General features: G+C 39.1%; 1 protein-coding gene across 3 annotated transcripts; it reads left to right on the forward strand.

Moving 5' to 3' along the window:
* The first annotated feature begins 310 nt into the window (after positions 1-310).
* LOC111143477 (insulin induced gene 2) lies at positions 311-17,476 on the forward strand. Of its 3 annotated transcripts, XM_022497277.1 has the most exons (7): positions 361-373; positions 5,924-5,931; positions 6,195-6,305; positions 12,684-12,808; positions 16,018-16,184; positions 16,364-16,463; positions 17,429-17,476. In XM_022497277.1, the coding sequence occupies exons 4-7, from the start codon at positions 12,764-12,766 to the stop codon at positions 17,468-17,470; spliced, it is 354 nt and encodes a 117-aa protein (XP_022352985.1). In that variant the 5' UTR covers positions 361-373; positions 5,924-5,931; positions 6,195-6,305; positions 12,684-12,763; the 3' UTR covers positions 17,471-17,476. The 3 variants fall into 3 exon arrangements, with proteins under 3 accessions (XP_022352968.1, XP_022352985.1, XP_022352975.1); XM_022497260.1 differs by having other exon boundaries at positions 311-373; positions 5,924-6,305; XM_022497267.1 differs by lacking the exon at positions 361-373 and adding an exon at positions 3,401-5,624 and having other exon boundaries at positions 5,924-6,305.
* The last annotated feature ends 2,140 nt before the right edge of the window (positions 17,477-19,616 follow it).

Below are 19,616 nucleotides of genomic sequence, written 5' to 3' on the forward strand. Positions count from 1 at the left end.
GAGCGTCACGCCTCCCAGAGAGTGTGCGTGTGTCAGTGCGCGATTCTCTCACACCGCCCACTGGGCCTGGATACTCGTCACAACCCAAGATTGCCTGGTTAGCAAACAACAACTGACCTAACCACCTCCCACTCTCTAAACAGTCCACGCCTACAAGCAGGAGCTGATTTCAGGCAAACCGGAAACTCCTTTGCCCCGTCTCGCCGGCTCAACAACGAGCGCGGGTACTAACCGGAAGTTCCTCTGCCCCGATCATCAGAGCGCCTCCTCGTGGACTGCACAGGCGCAGTGGGGCTTCGGCAGAGTTGTGGGAGGGGAGGAGGAAGACGTGGAGGGGGGCGGGAGCCGGTCCCAGAAGATGGCGGAGGCGGGGGTGAGTTGGGGGTCCCCCTGCGAAGCTTGGGAGCTATGGTGCTGAAGGAAGAGGCCTGAAGAGGGGGATGGCCTTCGGGAAGAGGAACCGCTTGTGTTTTTGCAGGCTAGGAACCCTGCTGGCAGATGCGGTTAGCCAGGACCACAGATGGGGCCTGAAGGGCAAGGGCTCCAGCTTACCTGGTGCAGGGTCTGCGAGGTCCGGAGGCGGACCCGGGGTCGGGCGAAGGTCATAGGAGAGGCCGGGGCTCCCCGGACAGTGGAAGAGTGTCCGAGCGGAAAGAAGACTGGAGGACGGCGGGAAGGGCGACCCTGGAGATTTGATGAAGCTGGAGGTCGGCGAGCTGTCAACCATAGAGCTGTCAGGATTTGGGAGGCTTGTAGCCAGGGAGACTCAGGTTGGGGAGGTGGATGGATCCAAAAGCGTAGCTTTTGTAGTAAGTTTGGAATCCGCAAAAAGGTATGTTGATATTAGGTTGAGGAGTGGGACTTTGGCATTTTGGATTGGAATTGGACACCTTTGGAGAATATGTGTGGGTCAGTCCAAAGGGAACACTTGCTGGGACCTAGAAATCAGTTGGTGATAGTTACTGGGATTTGGGGGTTGCTCAGTGAGGATTGGCAATCTGGAAAAGCAAAGCGGTGTGGATGATAGGGGACGGGGAGGTGGGTGGGGGAAGTGTGCTAAAACGAGTGATCATAACCCATGCCCTGTTAGTGTTGGAAAAAAGTTATAAAAGTATGGGGTAAGCTTGATAGTCTAGGAAAATATGGAAAATATATCATGAAGGGCTTCCAGTTTTGTAGGATTAATGAGCAGATGCTTTAAGAAGGAATGGGTAGACTTGAGCCCTGGGCCACTGGAGCTGGCCCATACCGGTGTTACAATGGAGCAGAGGCTTGTAGGGGAAGGTAGCCAAACAGTGGCTAGATTGTGTTTTCCAACTTTGGGGCTTATCCCTGGTTGCCTACCACCGAGTGAAAATGAAGGGATGCCTAACTAATAGGGTCTCCAGGGAAAAAAATATTAGCCTGTTTCCATTTTCATTCTTTCACTGCACATTATGTTGACTAGTGTGATTTGTTGTAGTTGTCAGTACATATCTGATACAAAGTGACCAAGCAGTGAATCATGTACATTTGGGAAAGGTTGATTCTTTTTAAACTGACAACTGTTGCTTTTTCGAATGGTCTGCTGCAAAGGAAAGGAGAAAATGCAGTTGAGTAACTTAAAGACACATTTTCATTGTTATCAAAAAATTATTCAAATGATAGAGTAACCTTTTTAGTGAATGAGATTTGACATTTAAAAGTAGTAATGGGATGTGAATGCTGCTTGTTTAATGGTTTCTGTGTTTGGGTTTTAATGTAGAAAGGAAAGATAAGTGGCATTGTCTTCAAGACAAACATATTTGTCTTTCTAGAAGTTTTAGTGTGCATAGTCTATGATTCACATTTGTGTGCTTCTATTTTTCATTGATGTGTGTTTTTCCTGATGTTTATGCTTATTCTGTTTTGAGAATACCATTATAATTAAGAGAGCATCTAATGAAAGATGTGAGGTAGTAATTTAGTTTTATTATTTATAGCTTATCTGACCTAAACACCTGAAGAGATAGGGTTCTATGAGGAAGGAAATATACTTCTGTGACTGTTAATCATTGGAGGATGAATGATCTTGTGTGATTTGAGAGGGTGTTGGAATTGATAAAATACAACCGGTTCTTAAGGTTACTAGAAAATTTTGTGTTTGTTTTCAAATGACTGTTGCTTGAAACTTGTTTCAGTGGAAGACATGAACTTTGATTTTCATTCCAAAAGTCTGGAATCACTTACCACTTTTTTTTTTTTTAAAGGAATAATATCACCCATTAACAGGCGGTCCTATAGCTGGCCTAATTATTTTTCCATTTTTGATGGTTTGTTATTGACCTGTCTAAACTATTTTTCTCTTTGTTTAGTAATGTACTTTATAGAAGTTAAAGGTCAGGGCTCAAGGAAGAATAAGGCTTTCTTATATACAGTGGGAGATTTTTCTTTGTCAATTTTTGAGAAAAAAAAGCATTATTTTTGTATTAACATTAGTTGATCAGTATGACTTTAAAAAAGCTGCTACTTGTGTGACTTGTGAATTGTTTTTGTATGGTGTTTGTAGTTGGGACAGTGTGGTGAAATGTGAAGGAACTCTAGAAGGAACCAGAGTGTTGGGGATGTGGGGGAGAATGCCAGTCCTGGTGCTACCTGATAACAGTGTTATCATCTCAGGAAGTTACTTAACTTACTCTGTTTTGTAAAAATGGGGATTAAAAACACTTACCTCCCTACCAGGATTATCATTGAAGATCTGTTGAGGTATTGTTCTTCTAAATAATATCTTCATACCAAAGACTTTTTCCCTAATCAACAAGTTATTTCTTGAGTAATCTAAATTTTTCAAATATAGATTTTTTTTTTAAATTTTGGAGAAGAATCAAATTTATCATTGATATAAGAGTAATGTTTAAAGGTATAGGTACATTTTATTTTAAGAAAAAAAAAATATCGGTACTTAATCAGAAAACCAAACTTTACAATAAACAGATTAAGGACATACTTAATCCCAAGAGCTTTCATTTAAATAACCCACTTCCCTGTTCTGTTACTATAAACAGCATACTTTTTAAAGGAACTGAACTGTTGTTGCATAGTAGGGATGTGGGAGTAGGGAGTGAGTGGTCTTGTGGAATTTCTTATCTAGTAAAATGATAAAACTGTTAGATCACTGGTTAACTTCTTTTGGATTATGGACTTTTTAATAAGTACTTGGTATAAACTGTGCAACTGTCCAGGAAAATGCATATATATACAACTTTTTTGTTTTGTTTTGCACAGGCTCAAGTACCCCCTGGAACAGATGATCTCTCAGTTCTCTTCTCTTAAATTTTAGGATACTGTGATTCTAAAGCATTCTCTTATTTTTGTCTCTAGTAATTACATGCTATTATATTATTATATAGTCATAAAAATCAGTCTTTTGGATTTTTAAAATATTATCTTTAAAAAGAGAACTCATTCAAATAAACAATCACCAAAACAACATTGTGTTACTTTTAAAGAAAACTTTTGGGGTGAAGTAGGAAACTATAAACAAGCATTGCTAGGAAAGGTTGAATAAAGAGCTATTGTAGAATAACATAAACAAACAACTTAGAAAGTCTCTAGCTTGAGGAAATAGTCTGTGGCAATCTGTGGCCCTGAGTGGGAGGACATTGCCTATCTGGTGGTGTTTGGAAATATTGTAGAAACATTTTTGGTTGTCTCAAATGGGTGAGGGGGCACACACTGGCATTTAGTGGGCACGAGCCAGGGACGTTAAGTGTTTTGCAATGCCTAGGGCAGTTTCACTCAGCGAGGAATTGTCCTGCCAAAAATGCCATTGCCCTCTGACAAACACTGGTGATTGTGAGCTGGGGCCTGGCACAACTGGAAAAAGCTTTTTAAGCTGAAGTTATTAAGCTCTTACAGAAACATAATTTCAACACACCATATCCTTTGCCATTAATTCCCACTTGAAAAAAATCACAGACATAAAAGAAGGATTTACTAGAGGAATTGGGGCTACTTAAAATGTATGTATACTCTTTGTTCTCGAGTAGCCATTTTAACAGCAGAAGTTGGGGCACCTCGCTGTGTCTACTGGAAGTCTGGGAAGTGAAGGGTCTTAGGCAGTACGGTGGCATAACAGTCTGTAAATTGGCCATATATTTTTTTTCTTTAAAGTACCTTTTTACACCTTGACCTAGTAATTTTGAAGAAAATTTCAAAGCATTTTTGCATTTACTGTCATGATCTCTGTGATATTATATGGTTGCCTACTTACATTGAGGATATATTACAGTTGAGTTCGATTTTCCATGTCTGCCATCTTTTCAGTAACCAAATCCCCTTCCACAAATCCATGTGCCAAAAAAGAAGTCTGAGGAGTTAGGCCGGAATAGGACTCAGGTTTAGAGGGAAGAGGATGGGTTTTGGACTCAGACCTAAGGTAAAATTCCAGTACTGTTACTGTGCATCATGTGATGGTAAGCAAGTTGCTAAATCTCTTTGACTTTGATTTCATTTGTAAATTGAGGATGATAATACTTACCTTTCGATGATTTCGAAGATTAGGGCTAACTGTATGTCCAGGGAGCTGTATCAGTAGTCATGATTATGGTGATAATGAAAAGTTCTGTAGCAACTGAACACCTGGCATGCTCATTTGCTGGATTGCACAGCAAGGAAGAGTCTGCAGGACCAGATCAGGAAGAGATGGGTTCTAGACGTTTTCAGTTGGTGTGTAGAATGTATTTGTCCATGAATCAGCCGTAAGATGTACTGTTTTCTGTAGTCCTCTAAGCTGCAGAGCTCTGTCATGCTATAGACTAAGTTAGGTTTGTGAGGACTAGCTTGAGGACAGACATCCCACTGTGAGTGTTGGGCACAGAGCTTTGGATGTGACAGAGGTTCAGTAAAACAAAACAAAATAAAACAAAACAAACAAACACATGTGTCTGTTGTCTGTGTTTAGCACATGGAACCAATTGGCTGTCACATGGCTTACTAGTACTCGCAAATGTTCTCATTTTCATACAGATTATTTCTAAAGTCAGCACCCCTCTCCCCAACTCTCAGTTTACACGTGGGTTTTGTGTTCACAGAAAATATCAGATGTTCTTTGTCTTAACCAGATGCACAAAAGAGACCACTTTCCCTGGCTTTTAGGAGTCATGTGGCCAAAACTCCTTACAGTCTGGGCATGAGGCTACTCTTCATTTTCTTAGCTTCCTTTCTTCTGCTTCCTAGCGCAACTCTTTCACAGTAGCTTTGTGGTTGTAACAGAGGGCTGGCTGGGTCCAGGCAAGGGTGGGACACAGCTGTGGCCCTGCAGAGAGAAGGTCTGATTTCTGTGCTTGGTTTATGTATAGGTAAGTGGGCGGCAGTCTGTGTTTTCTAAGATGCTTTTGTGTAAAAATCAAATATACAGCCTGTAAACATGAAAACAGTGCATTCCTCTATGGAGGTCATCCTTATGAGCAAGTCACATTTTATTGTGAGCGGTACAGAATTTTCAGTTAGAATATGTTGATTTTCTGTATAAATTCATTTTTTTTTAATGAAGCATAAAGATTTTTACCTAAAGCTGCAGGCCCATCTGTTCTGGGTTGGAGATTTAGGTAGAAGAAAGAGAAACCTGGATTGTAATCTTCCAGATTCTGGTGGAACTATCTCAGGTAACCTGCTCTGCATTTCTCTGAAGCAGAACAAGCTGTTTTTATTATTATTCTAACCTTTGAGCTTCGCAGGTCACTTATTCTGTCTTAGTAAATATAAGTATAACACTTTTTTATTATACGATGCCTATAAGAATGCTTTTTAAACCACTTCTTATTCAGTAAATACTAATTTAAATAAATACGTAAGCTTGTCATTTCATTATTTGTACTTTGAAATTAATTAGTATTGAAATCAGAAAAATTGTATGATCATTTATTTGATAAACATTGATTTCTTTTCTTCTTATCTCTTGCAGGATTTCTGGTAGGTCCTCTTTTAGGATAAGATGCTGTAACTGTTGAAACGCCAGTCTGCACTGATTCACAGACAGTTGGCTTTTCAGCTGAGAAGCCTTTTTCTCCCCGCCTTGCTGGTTTACTGAACTGATGAAACCATGGCAGAAGGAGAGACAGAATCACCTGGGACCAAAAAGCGCGGCCCCTACATTTCATCTGTCACTAGCAGGAGTGTGAACTTGATGATTCGTGGAGTGGTACTATTTTTTATTGGAGTATTTCTTGCCTTAGTGTTAAATTTACTTCAGATTCAGAGAAATGTGACGCTCTTTCCACCTGATGTGATCGCCAGCATCTTTTCTTCAGCGTGGTGGGTACCGCCGTGCTGTGGCACAGCCTCAGGTATGTGTAGGCTGCTTCTGTAATGCTTAGAAAAAAAGGAGGCTGCATGGGTGTGGATGTTGTCTGGGCAGTACTTGTTTTTCAGCTTTGATTTCAGTGCGGGACAGTGGACCTGTTTTACATGAGCAGTTTGATGCATTGAGGCAAATTCACACAGTGGTGTTACCAATCATCACAGTCCTGCTGTAGTACATTTCCATGACCCACAGATTCTCTTGTGCTCTCTTGCTGTCCATTCCCCACTCCCAGCCTCAGGCTTCCACTGATCTTTCTGTTTCTGTCCCTAGGTTATTTTTGCCTGTTCCCCCATGTAATATAAATGGAATCATAGTGTAGATACTCTTGTGTCTGATTTCTGTCTGACCTATGAACTTTAACATTTTAATCTTAAAAGAATCTTACTTCCCTTTGGGATGAGTCTCTTAACTTCTTAATTTTGTCTTTTCTTCAACCCACCTCATATTAATCCTTTTTTTAAAATAATTTTTTAAAAAAGATTTTATTTATTTATTTGACAGAGATCACAAGTAGCCAGAGAGAGGGGGAAAGCAGGCTCCCTGCTGAGCAGAGAGTCTGATGTGGGACTCTATCCCAGGACCCTGAAATCATTACCTGAGCCAAAGGCAGAGGCTTCACCCACTGAGCCACCTAGGCACCCCAGTTCTTACTCTGAGTTATTTTGGTGATCATTGTCACTGTGGTTTTAAGGCTTAGACCTGTGTGTGTTATGGCCTTGTTTTTCAAGTAGATGACAACTTAAGAGATGGAGTAGTGTTATGCAAGTTTAAAGCTTCATGTTATTTTTTAGATTTTTGTACCTGTTTTTTTTCTTGGTATCTTGTTTTCCGATATGGTTTAAGGATAATGAATACTTAAAGAGATTAATAAGGTGGATTTTCTTTGCTTAAAGTCATTATCCTATTTCAGTAGTTATTTTATATCTTTTTTGGTGGACAGTGTGTAAGGGATAAAGTGGAGCATTTCAGAAAGCCTACTTCATGCAGAGCTTCCATAATGGATGCTCTTTAGCTTTTTCTACTGACTGAGACCAATAGATTAATAACATCTTATAAAAGAAAGTAATAGAAGGAAGCCATCATTGTGTGGTAGAAGAAAAATCTGATTGAGGGAGAAAATTGCTTTTTGGAATGTCCATTTGGTGACTCATACTTAAAATACACCAATACCTTGCAGTGTAATGTAGATCCTTTTGACTTCCATCCTTGAGCTGGAGGTTGAAGGGGAGGAGTTAGGTGTGAGATGTTTTAGAATGACTTGTGGAATCTACTGGACAGTTGCATGGGTGGAGAGGCATGTTGTGGTAAGGTTTCAGTGTGGTTTACGTGTCAGTGTCTCTATCACAATATTCACATTAAAAGTTTATAAAGGCAGTGATTTGTAATTTCCCCAGGGTTATTACATTTTCTGAGACACTAAACAAACTCATCCAAATAGAATAGAAAGCATAAATTATATTTTATCATTCTCTGCTGTGTCTACTAGTCCTCATGTATTTTCTTTTATTTCATCTAAACTAAAAAGAGAAAAATTAAGTTTTCCCATCGTCTTTTTTTTTTTTTTTTAAGATTTTATTTATTTATTTATTTATTTGACAGAGATCACAAGTAGGCAGAGAGGCAGGTAGAAAGAGAGGGGGAAGCAGGTTCCCTGCTGAGCAGAGAGCCCAAAGCAGGGCTCAATCCCAGGACCCTGGGATCATGACCTGAGCTGAAGGCAGAGGCTTTAACCCACTGAGCCACCCAGGTGCTCCACCCATCGTCTTTTTCTAGTTAATTTTCTTGCATGGTATAGCTGCTATCTGGCTACCAGTTGAAGCTTATTGGGATTTGGAAGAACATGTCTTTTCAGAATAGACAAAGGACGGTCAAGGGAGGGAAACTGTTACTTACTGACTGCCTCCTAATGTGCTAGGCACATCCCTTAACCCCAGGGATCTGTAGGGCAACTTTGGGAGTGAGATTTTGGCATTGTGCCTACTTTGGGGAATGAGGAACCTGAGAGGAAGAGAGGATGTCATTGAGCCCAGGGTCTCAGAGCTGGTGAATGGTGCAGCTGGGTCCAGCGTTCCAGGCTGGAGGAGGGGAAAGAGGAAGCGACTCACACTTCCCCTCGAAGCTTCGATGGGACCTGCTGTTGTGTTTTGGACTTTTGTGGCTGGGGCAGGAGAACAGGTTTCTTTGTACCACCATTAAGGAGAGGACCGGGGGTTGCGTCCTGTCCCTGTGACATGGGCACTTTTGCCACAAACTCATATTTAGGAGGGACAATTCCAAATGTTAATGCCACATTTCAGTTACTTTGTCCCTGCTTTCCTTCCTTTTCCCAGCCACTAGGTTTGTCACACTTACAAACCTAACTTCATACTTCCCCACTTAGGGGATTTACGCTTAAGTGTTTCTCCTGAAAGCAGTGCCTTCCATGAGGTATGTGGGTACACGGAGGTACAGAGGCGTTTGGAAATCTAGATTTCAGTTAACTCTGCTACTGATGTCGTTGGGTGAGTCATGGCATTTAGTAGATGAGAGTGAAGGTACCATATTTGTGAACGTTACTGAAGGTAGAAAATGGATTCTTGCACCTCCTGCCCCCAATTTTGGGGGAAATATCAAGGAAATAAGAAGTCAGTGATATAAGAAACGCAGTGTGTACGTGTTTACGTGTGTTTGAAGTATATATATGTTTTTGTGTACATGTGCTGGTAAGCATTTTCACAAAAATCTCTAGGCTCTTACCATCTTAAGTCAGAAAAACTGATAATTGTCCTTTGTTTTTCCTGTCCAACTAATATTCATAGACAGAGCAGCTAGCTACCTTCTGGAGATTCTCCAGAATCACCACTTTCTTCATGCAAACAGAAGGGTCCCTGGCTATCTGCTGTCTTCCCCTATAGCACCTAGTGCTGGAAAATTTGTTAGCGGTGCTTCTGGAGGGACACCCAGTAGAGAACGCTGGTATATTTCCTTTGATTTCATTTTCTTTTTCTTAGTTCTCTATTTTTAATTTAATAATGGCTGGTGTTTCAAGTTGATTAACTTCTCAATATGTGCAGCGCATTAGAATCAGAGTTAGAAACCTCTTGAACGTTATGGGGGCCTGCAAAGGAATCTTTCCGAGGAAAGAATAGAGGAGAAAGATAACTATCATTGTGTGGGTAAAATAACTAGGGAAATCGATTTGAAAATTGCAAGTAACCAAATTATATTCATACCTGTGAAGCTAATATCTAACAAAGGAAAAACGGATCTTTTCAGTTTAGCCCAGCAGTCATTTACCCAGTTCCTGGAGAGCCCTGCAAGTTTCCTCCTGCTCTCACGTCTCCAGCTTTCCAAGTTTCCATGTTTCCTCTGTCTCTTGGTCCAGACCCTTCACTGCTCTGATGGGAATTTTCACTTTTTCTTTTTCTGCTTCTAATTTTTCACTCTGACCACCCGCCAATCCCTTCTCTCCATCATGTGTGGTACACTTGGCACTGTAAGAGTGAGCAGCCTTCTGTTTGCTACAAATGCAGTGGCATTATTTCTTGATTCCCCAGTGTCTGTAGGGTAGTCTCTACGATACGACCCTTGCCAACTTTGTCTTCTTCAGAGTCTTTCTGAAGCTCCCTTTTTGCCTAAAGCTTACAATTTTCAGGTGACAGTGGGTATTTTCATTGTCATACTTTCCCCCAGACTTTTCCTTTGGATTAGAAAGGTCTTTCCACACCAGTGACGTGCTGCACTCGGCTCCTCCCTCAGGGGCCACATTTTCTGTGAAGCTTTCCCAACACTCCAGCACCCTGCCTCCCCTCAGCACATGCCAGAAGAAGACTGGGCCCCCACTAGGCCCTGTCAGTGCCACCCCTAACATATTACTGTATTGCATTGTTTCTGTGCTCACTTTGGGACTGGGATCACGTCTTACTCTTTTTCTTTTTAAATCCCTGGCAAATAGCAAGAACTGGATACATTATGGGAATTTATAATGAATGAAACATTGTGTATCTTGTCGTAGTTTTCCATGAAAGTCTATCTCCTTCAGTGGCTTCGTTTTTCCCCGCCCCTTCTTGAAAAACATTTGATTTAACTGTTCCTCTTAGTGCATCACTGAATTAAACACACTACCCTGAGTAAGTGATGACTTAATATTGATGTTTTGCAGACTTCTTCTGCTTTTGGCTTGGTACGCTGTAACAGGTTGCTGGGAAGTAAATCTATCCCAAGAGATGTTATTTTGCATCAGAGAGCCCTCCAGTTAAGCAGGACAGTGTTTGCATATAATGTTATACAGGCATGATTTTAACAATCTCTTGTTAAAATAAAAAAGTCAGAAGGAAGAGAAAAAAAGCCCAGACATCCTTCTGCTGAACTCTCAAACCGTTGGAGTCTCACCGTGCTGTAGACACTGCTATCAGACTCTGCCATGCCTTTATTTAAAGGGAAGGAAGAAGACATTTAATGGAAAGTGACAAGCTTCCTCGAATTCTTCTTCTCAGTGAGCAACCGAGAACCATGCATACTCAATGGATTTGATTTTTATTGGCAAATCCCAAGGTTGGCAGCATGGCAGTTTAAATTCCTTTTTGTGTTTTTGCTTTCTCTCCTCAGTTGTCTCTCACTTGTGAGTCTGACATCACATGCATACAAATCTAGTCAATTTTACTTATTTATATCTTTGCACACGTCAGTATTCTCTATGTGATAATTCTTTACCTATGGCATCAGCTGCTGAGGAAAATTGACTTGGAATGCCTGATCTTAGTTGATTTTAGTCAGCAACAGGCAAAAGGAGGAGAGAGAAGGAGAGAGAGAGTGAGGAATGACATGAGCTGTTAGTTTCATGACCCCTTGAGAGGGAAAAAAAAAAAAAGAGGTAATACTCATTTAGATGTATTTCAACTGTTAGGCATGCTTGTTGCCATTTTAATTTTGTAGGAATTTGGAAATGCTGTCAGTTAATCTCCCAGGATTTTAGAGTCAAGCCTTTTAAATAGGAATATGATATGAAAGTTTTAAATTTACTAATAGTTGTTGGAGGTCCACATTGCTGAAATTTGTTGTTAATCTCTTGATGGTCTATGAACCATCTCTACTCAGCAAAAGCCTAACTCAGAAGAGCACTTTCAGATTTGTGGATTAGAGCACGCATACGCCATTGCGGCTGCTCACCCCCAGATGGAGGGGTGACGGTGTGGCCTCTTTTTAATACTGCTCCATTGGTCTGCTAGCCTGTGATTTTTGATATTAATTGATTTCTCTTTTTCCTTAAAGATTGAATGTGTCTTTTATAAGATCTAGTCAATACCAGGCCAGGCAGGGGGGTTCCTGATCCTCAGGCACTCAAGATTTTGGTACAGTAATTTCAAGATACATCATAGGTAGCACTGGACATCAGTTGTGTCTTATTACTTGATGGCAACATGACCACTCTGTTTTTAGGGAAACAAGCAAGTCAAGGATGCTTAGCTATTTCCCATTAAATTTAATTTGTAGAAGTGCATTTTCCTTATAACTTGTTGAAGAATGTTTTGGTTCATTAAGGTCTTTTTTTAGTGACTAACTTTACATTTAAAATCTCTTCCCATAAATGAATAAAATGTTGACGTTTGACAAGTACTTTAGTTAAAAATTGGGCATGAATATTTGGAGTCTCAATCATAGACATTTTGTATACAGTTTTTCATAATTATATGGTTAACCTTTAAGATGTTCTTTCCAGAACTAAGAAATGTACTAAAATGACTTCTCACTTTTAAGAAGGAATTTAAATTTTAGCCGAAAATGTACAGTTCTTATAGAGAACTCTAGAGGGGAATGTCAGGACACAGCCCTGGGTGCAGGAGACAAGCCGGAGGCACTAGAGTAATCTGTAGACCAGGACATCCGTAGCCATCAGAACAAACACTGTGTGGGGTGACCTTATTGTACGCATTTATGCTTCCAGCTTCTCTTTGGACAGTTTGTGTGGCATTTTATAACATGCTTCATGGTTATGTACTTCAGAGAGAACATTGCTTAGCTGCCAGCTGGTCTGATGTTTTCAGATCTCAGAGATAGGAGTAGTAGAGAAGAAGCATGCAGCATCTAGTGCAAACTGTGAAATCATGATTCATACAGTGAAATAGTGCTCTGCCAATTATAATTTGGAATACTGTTACAATCACAGTGCTTTCTGCAGTGGTGTTATCTTTTTTTTTTTTTTTTTAATTTTCCCCTCTTTGGGGAGGTAAGTTTAAAAATATCAGTGATTGATGTTAAGCAACTTGGAGAGCTTTTGAAATAATCTTTCAAATGCTTGTGGGGGTTGTAGTGACTCTTTTAGCTTAAGTTTTGCCAGCATAGCATTGGAGATGACTTAATTTTTTTCTCCTTCTTTCCACAGCTGTGATTGGGTTATTATACCCCTGCATTGACAGGCATCTAGGAGAACCACATAAATTTAAAAGAGAGTGGTCCAGTGTGATGCGGTGCGTAGCCGTCTTTGTTGGTATAAATCATGCCAGCGCTGTATCCTTTCCGCTGTAACAAAATGCATAATCACAAAACAGTTCCAACAAACCAAAGGTTAAACAGTCCCTTGCAACTTCACTGTTGTCAAGTTGTGATATGTCCCCTTTGTCATAAAAAGAACATGTGCTATGTTGTTGAAATATCACGGTAGCAGCCATGCAGTTACTGGTTTGGGTATGGCCTTTTATTTAAACCCCCGTGTTTCAGGACCACTGAACAACTTGGCACATTTAAACATTTTGTGGGTTCTTCTTGAACTAAGTTACATAATTCTGTGTAGTGTTGCTAACTCTTTGATTGGAACAGATACATTTTCAAAGGATTTCTTCCCTCTCTCTTTTCATTTAAGACTTGCCAGTGAGGACATGTGGTGGCTTCAGGATGCTGGCTGTTTTTTTATTTGTTTTTTAACCTACAGAATCTAATTTTTTCCAAGAAAAGCCTCATCTACTGGTTTTAGTCAATGCCAGCAAACCACATAAATGTTCTTAAAGGTGTCGTAAGTGGAAATGTTCAGCTTAGACACTGGCCAAAAAGAACATTTGTCCCTAAGGTACATATATTTAAAGTGTTTATGGATTCTGACATTTTATTTCGTGATTAATGAGTGTTTTTTTTTGAGAATCCCAGCTGGAAAGGTAAAGTAGCCTCTATTTCCCTTCTTCCCTGTCTTTTCCCTGATACCACAGAAAAAAAAAGTCCACCCTAGAATAAAAGTTTTTGCTCTTGTAAGATTTTCATCCTGTCATCCTCCCTACTGCCTCTCCTCTTCTCTCCCACCCCTGACTTTCCTTTGTAGAAGAGAGCCTGGGACTGGCTAGTGCAATCTTCCCTCTTCTAGAAGATGTGGCTTAGAGAGTGGAAGGGGCTAGGAGCTTTGGTGCTGGGAAGAGCATGCAGTGCAGATCAGGCTGCCTAGGGTTCCCTCGTGTGGCTCTGCACTGGGCTCGCAGCTGGTGGTTAACTGGAAAGAGGGTGGGGCACATGGTGGATGGATTCCTGTGTCTTTCATAGGAAATATTGAGCTGTTTTGGAGAAGCTTGAGGGGGGTAACAAGGGCAAGAGGCAAGGTCCTTCATTCGGCAAACACATTTGCCTTTCTTTTCTCTAGTTGTGCTAGCCCTTGGGGATTTGTAAATTTGGAAGCCCCTCAGTGGTGGCTGCTAGTTTGGTTTTCCATTTCCATTTGTATTAAAGAATTTCCCAACAAGTTTAGCTTGGAGGAATCTTTGAGATTTAGGATTTTATAACAAATCTAGTGGTGGAGAGGGCTTAAAAAGATAGACTCATAAAATATTGTATCTAGAGGAAAACTTAGAAATCACCCAGTTACACATTTTCTTTATAGAGATAACAAGACAAATGAAAGCTAAGAGTTAGGTACTTTGCCAAGGTGCTCGTCCTGCAAGGCTGGGACAGAGGTGAGATCAGACCACAGAGATCCTGGCTTGAGTCTAGAAAGGGCTCCTTCCCTCATTCAGGAGCCCCCTCAGCATGTAAATTCCCCTCCCAACTGGTGGATTAGACCATTCTATCCCAGATGTTTCAGGTGTTTTTAAATAGAGAAATTTAGATAGTCTTTTCTGGAATTTAAAAACCTTTCTATATCTAATTTAAGTTTTTTGCTTTGGTCATTCTTTTCTTTCTCTGTCAATGAAATACTTGAATATAGTGATTTCTTTTTTACTGCTCTGTCTACCATTGAAGCAAAATCCAAAATGTCTGCAAAATTTATCACATAAACTTAATAATATTAGGTCCCTTAGACCAGAGAAAATCCCATGGTACTATTTTTCAGGTAGAAGTATTTTACCTATTTACCCTAGAAACCTTATTTTCCTTTGACTCTTAATAAAGTTTGTTTAGTTATCAAAGATAGAACTCAATGAATATCAAATTCCACTCTTTATAAGAATGTTTATTGCATAGAAAAATCAGAGCATATAACCTTTCCTTTGGAGTGTTAGGTATAATGCCTGCAAAAGAATAAGAAAAGCTTTTGCAGAAAGCATACCATAAACTGTAGGGGTTTTTTTTTGTATGTTTGTTTGTTTTTTTTGTTTGTTTGTTTGTTTTTGTAAATCAACTTAATCAGGAAATGGCCTTGAGGGAATGGCCAAAGAAGGTCCTCAGATGCTAAGAAGTACAGGAAGCGGGTGTGGGAGATAGTAGGGGCGGGGGTCGGTGGTAAGTACAGGATGTTAAAGGAAGTGGGAAGTAGTTTTATATGCATTTTTTGAACTTCTCTTCTCTTCTCTGTAGTGGCAGCATGGCCAGTTAGTTTGGTGAGCTGTCTAGCCCCCCCGGGGAGCCGGATATAGAGCCAAGATGTGGCCTTTGGGACATAGATAATGCCCTTTTAATGATACTTGAAATTAATTCCTTTAGTGTAATCCTCTAGCAAAGAAATGAGAAAATTGAATTTGTACAGCTTCGTTTTGCCCAGAGATTTTGGAGTAGAAAAGGGCCGCACATTCATGAATAGATGCTTAAGTAAGTGACGGAAATAAAATATCATTTTAGCAAACTGTCCTATACCAGAAAGTCTCAGGCACCAAAATAGCTTGGCAGGTTGCAAGATAATGTTCACTTCAAGGCTTTATCCTCAACAAATTAAAACTAGAACAGTTGACATAATAGAAAGGGATACTGTGTCCTTGGTCCTCTTGTTTCTGAACTGCATTATTATAAAATGTGTCTGTCAGTAAATCATATGAAGAATGTGGTACCCTGTTAAATAGCTGTCAACTCTTCTATTTTCAAGTTCTTGTATGATTCGCAAGTAATTCCGAACCTGTTTGAGAAGTAATACTGGTTTCTTTTTTAGCAAAAGTGTGTTCTTTTAGCAATACTTGTGTTCCAAGACTTCCGGTTACATTTTTAGCAAAGAAAGCATTTCTCATGTAATGGGTCTGATCTTATAATTGTGAATGTAGACAGAAGGCTTTTTTGGGGTGGGTTGTGCGGGGGAACTACAAGTAGGTGGGATCTGGTAATGAAATATCATGCTCTCTGTGTATCTTTAGTGAATATCGCAGACAGTTTTAATCTCACCCGGTGTCCTGCATTGTATGGAAAGATTGAACTCACTCTAGAATAAGCAATCAGTTCCTGTCTCAGCAGTAACATCTTATTTTAGAAAAATGAACAGGTGGTATTATTTGGTGACAAGTTTTAAGAAGATGACTCTTTAACACTGATCTCAGAAAGTGGATTTTGATAACAACATACAGTTGTCTCTCACACTGGCTGCACTCTCCATTGGACTATGGTGGACGTTTGATAGATCTAGAAGTGGTTTTGGCCTTGGAGTAGGAATTGCTTTTTTGGCAACCTTGGTCACTCAACTGCTAGTCTATAATGGTGTTTATCAGTAAGTATTCTTTTTGGTGCTTGTTTGCTAAAAGAAATAAACAATTGATTTCAGAATTGAGATTTTAAAATTGGGTTAGCCACTTTAATGTACAGAGTAACTTATTTCCATTGTAATTTTCTTTATATGTATCATTGTACTTCCTCGTTGGGTTGTTAAAAACATTTCTGTTATTCTAGATATACATCTCCAGATTTTCTCTATGTTCGTTCTTGGTTACCATGTATATTTTTTGCTGGAGGCATAACGATGGGAAACATTGGTCGACAACTGGCAATGGTAAGCTGATGCTTATTATTTCATCCATTATTGAGTTGTAAAACAAGTTTTCTCCAAGCCAAGCATACTGAGAGTCAAAGGAACCCCTGGATAGAAAAGCTAAAAGGTGTTACGGATAAGGTGATTGGATTTAACCTCTAATTTTTTTTTTAACTAGTCTATAGTCTATCACAGAGAGACAATTTTAAAAGTGAAAAGCAGCCTTACTACTAACTATGTTGCTTCAATAGATATAGATTAGGACTATCTCTGGCAAATCAAGATGTTTGAACATTTTAGTTAAGACGAAAAAAGAGGCTGTTGGTCATGCCTGTCGTGGATGGGAGGAGTCAGGGAGCTGCATTCGGAGGCCAGAGCAGTTTCATGGATAAGTGCTATCTGTATCCTTATAGCCAGCTGGGAGAACTGAGTGGCTTAGGTGGCTGTCTTTTTGATAGTCTGGCTATCCAATTATCTTAAGCCCATTAGTTTCCTTTATCTTGAATTGTGGGTGAACATTTGTAGCTGTACTTCTAAAATACTGTCTTGACCAGAAGATTTTGCTAATGTAATAGTCTTCTGCCCCTTGATATTATAAAGTGATTTGAAAAAAATATTACCTGAATTCACTGTATCAGTCCTGCTCTTAAGTTCATGACCTTTCCTTTGCTGATTCGCCTTACCAAGCACTCAGAGAAACCCGTTTGCCTCCCTTTGTGTTATAGGATTGATCTGAATCATACTGTTATCATTTACGTGTGATGCAGAAACCTTGTCTTTTGCCTGCGTTTGCTATGTCTCTTTCACTTCTTGACTGTGAGCTTTCTTTTTCCCATCACATTTGTCATTTGCTTCTAATCCTTGCATAACTCTCAGATTCTTTGACAAATAAAGTGGGCATATGTTAATAAAGTATTAATTTCTAGTCTGTATGGAAATTGCTATTCGGAATACACCTTAATCTGTTAACCTTTTAATTTTTACAGTATGAATGTAAAGTTATCGCAGAAAAATCTCATCAGGAATGAAGAAGGCAAAAATGTATCTTCTATACAGAAAAACAGGATGAAAAGGGCACGTAAATGATCACTATATCAACAAAGCTTTGGACTGTAAAATTGCCAGGATGCAGTTTTTCCCTTGATGGTGTATATATTTGTATGTATGTGTGTGTGTGTATGTGTGTGTATAGATATATATGTATATACACACACGCATACACACACTTCCACACATATACATGCACATACGCATGTATTACTGCAATCTGTGATTGCTTCATCTGTAAATCAGTTACAAACCTTGATGTATTTGACTTAAATAACTATAAAATATATATGCACTACATTAAACAGTGTGTTCATTAATAGATGAAATTTTTTAATTAATTTTTTTAAACATACCATATATTGTATCACAATGTTGATGTGCCAAAATATTCTGTTATTGTCATGCAGAGTATAAGAATGCTTGAACAGTTTATAAACTTAGTAAAATAAAATAAGAGGAAAGCCAAAAAAAAGAGAAAGAAAAAGAAAAGGGGAAAGCTGGTATATTCTCTTCTGCTTATGTTGTGTCTCTTCATTTTTCTAATGGCAGCGGTATGAGCTATGGGCGCCCTGACGGGTGGCTAGTTTCTATTTTAATGTCGTCTCAGAGAGCGTGGGTGTTTTAATTGATAATGAAAATGAACTTCCACAGAACATTTTAAAACCTGCATTACTGGAGAGCATCCAAAAAGGAATTCTGCTGGAGGTAAAAGTGATGAGCAGGAGAGGGTTATCAGCATTAAATTGTTTTAAGTCTAAGTCTGCAAGGCTATATGTAATTAAAAGAAGGCACCACTGGGAAATTTAGCTAGAATAAATATGTTATAGAAATACCAAAATGACCTTTTGCAGTGCCACAAAGTGTGAAATGATGTTGTCATTTGCAGTACAGTAACTCATTGCTTTTGCACATGGAACACTCAAGAAACCCTAAACAGATCAAAATGAAGTTTCTAATTCTCTTGGGTTCTGTAATCTGTTGGGTTCTGTGAAGCAAACCACGTTAGCCCGGCTGGGTCACGTGACTGACGGTCAGTGGAATGCCATCTGGGGAATGGATGAGCACCTCACTTTTTATATATTCATATGTCCATGAGTGAACAGTTCAAGCCTGTTCCAGAATGTCCTGAGATGGCATATACCGTGCATGTTAAAGATTTCGATAGCAGTTTTGTGCATATCTTTCCAACAACGGGAACCATTTAAGTGTGGTTTAAACATTTTTAGTTAACTTTTTCCTCAGTTTTTATTTTTGAAATTGATGACAATCGTCTGATACACAAGGGTGGAACTTTCTCCTTACTTTGGGTTTGTGTGTGTGTGTGTGTGTGTGTGTGTGTGTGTGTGTGTGTGTGTGATTGAGTGAGAGAGAATGTACATGTAGAAATGTATGTGCATGTGCCCATGCTCTCGTAATGTGTAAACTAGATACTGTTTAATTTTGGGGTTTAAAACCATTGCTGTCAGACTGAGATCTCATATGCCAAACTTTAATCTGCTTTTACATTTTATGGCTGAAAGTATGAAGATCCTAAAAGGATTTCATATTGAATATATGTATACAATCTTAACTATAGTGGTGGTAAACATACTACTATAATTTATTATTCTATCTTCCAGATAATGTTATTCATTTAGAACAAATAAGGTATATTTTTAGAATCAACTTTGTAAGCACTATAAATCTTTAATAAGTTATAAGGTCTATGATGTGTTTACTTTGAAAATTGCTGTTAAAAGCAAGATGTATTAAATACATAATTATCATCTTGGTTAAGAGTCATTTTTTTCTTCCTTGTGCTAAATCTTAGAATCTAATACTGAGAATTAATTTAATAAAATTAACATGTATGATTGAATTTGCTAAGAAATAATGAAAGGAAACCAAGTCTAATATTACAGGAATTGAATGGTTATCACTTGGGAATTCTCAAGATTATTTTCAGATCATCTAGAAAACAAGATATTAGTGGCAAAAATAAAATTGTTTTGATATTTTGATCAGCATGTAAATATATTACATCCAGTTTTTTGCAGGGAAAGAAAGTAGACATCTTTCAACATTGCTACATTGGCAGCACTTCCTTTTATTAAAGTTCTGGAAAGCAAACACTTGAAAACTGAA

Source organism: Enhydra lutris, unplaced genomic scaffold (assembly GCF_002288905.1).
Source record: "Enhydra lutris kenyoni isolate GAN:26980312 unplaced genomic scaffold, ASM228890v2 scaffoldscaffold1, whole genome shotgun sequence".
NCBI classification, from domain to species: Eukaryota; Metazoa; Chordata; class Mammalia; order Carnivora; family Mustelidae; genus Enhydra; species Enhydra lutris.

Coding starts and splice junctions, on each gene's coding strand:
- LOC111143477 (XM_022497260.1), top strand. CDS start 6,062: ATGGCAGAAGGAGAGACAGAATCACCTGGGACCAAAAAGCGCGGCCCC. Junction 12,809..16,017: donor GTATAAATCATGCCAGCGCT/GTATCCTTTCCG, acceptor CACTGATCTCAG/AAAGTGGATTTTGATAACAA. Junction 16,464..17,428: donor TTGGTCGACAACTGGCAATG/GTAAGCTGATGC, acceptor TAATTTTTACAG/TATGAATGTAAAGTTATCGC.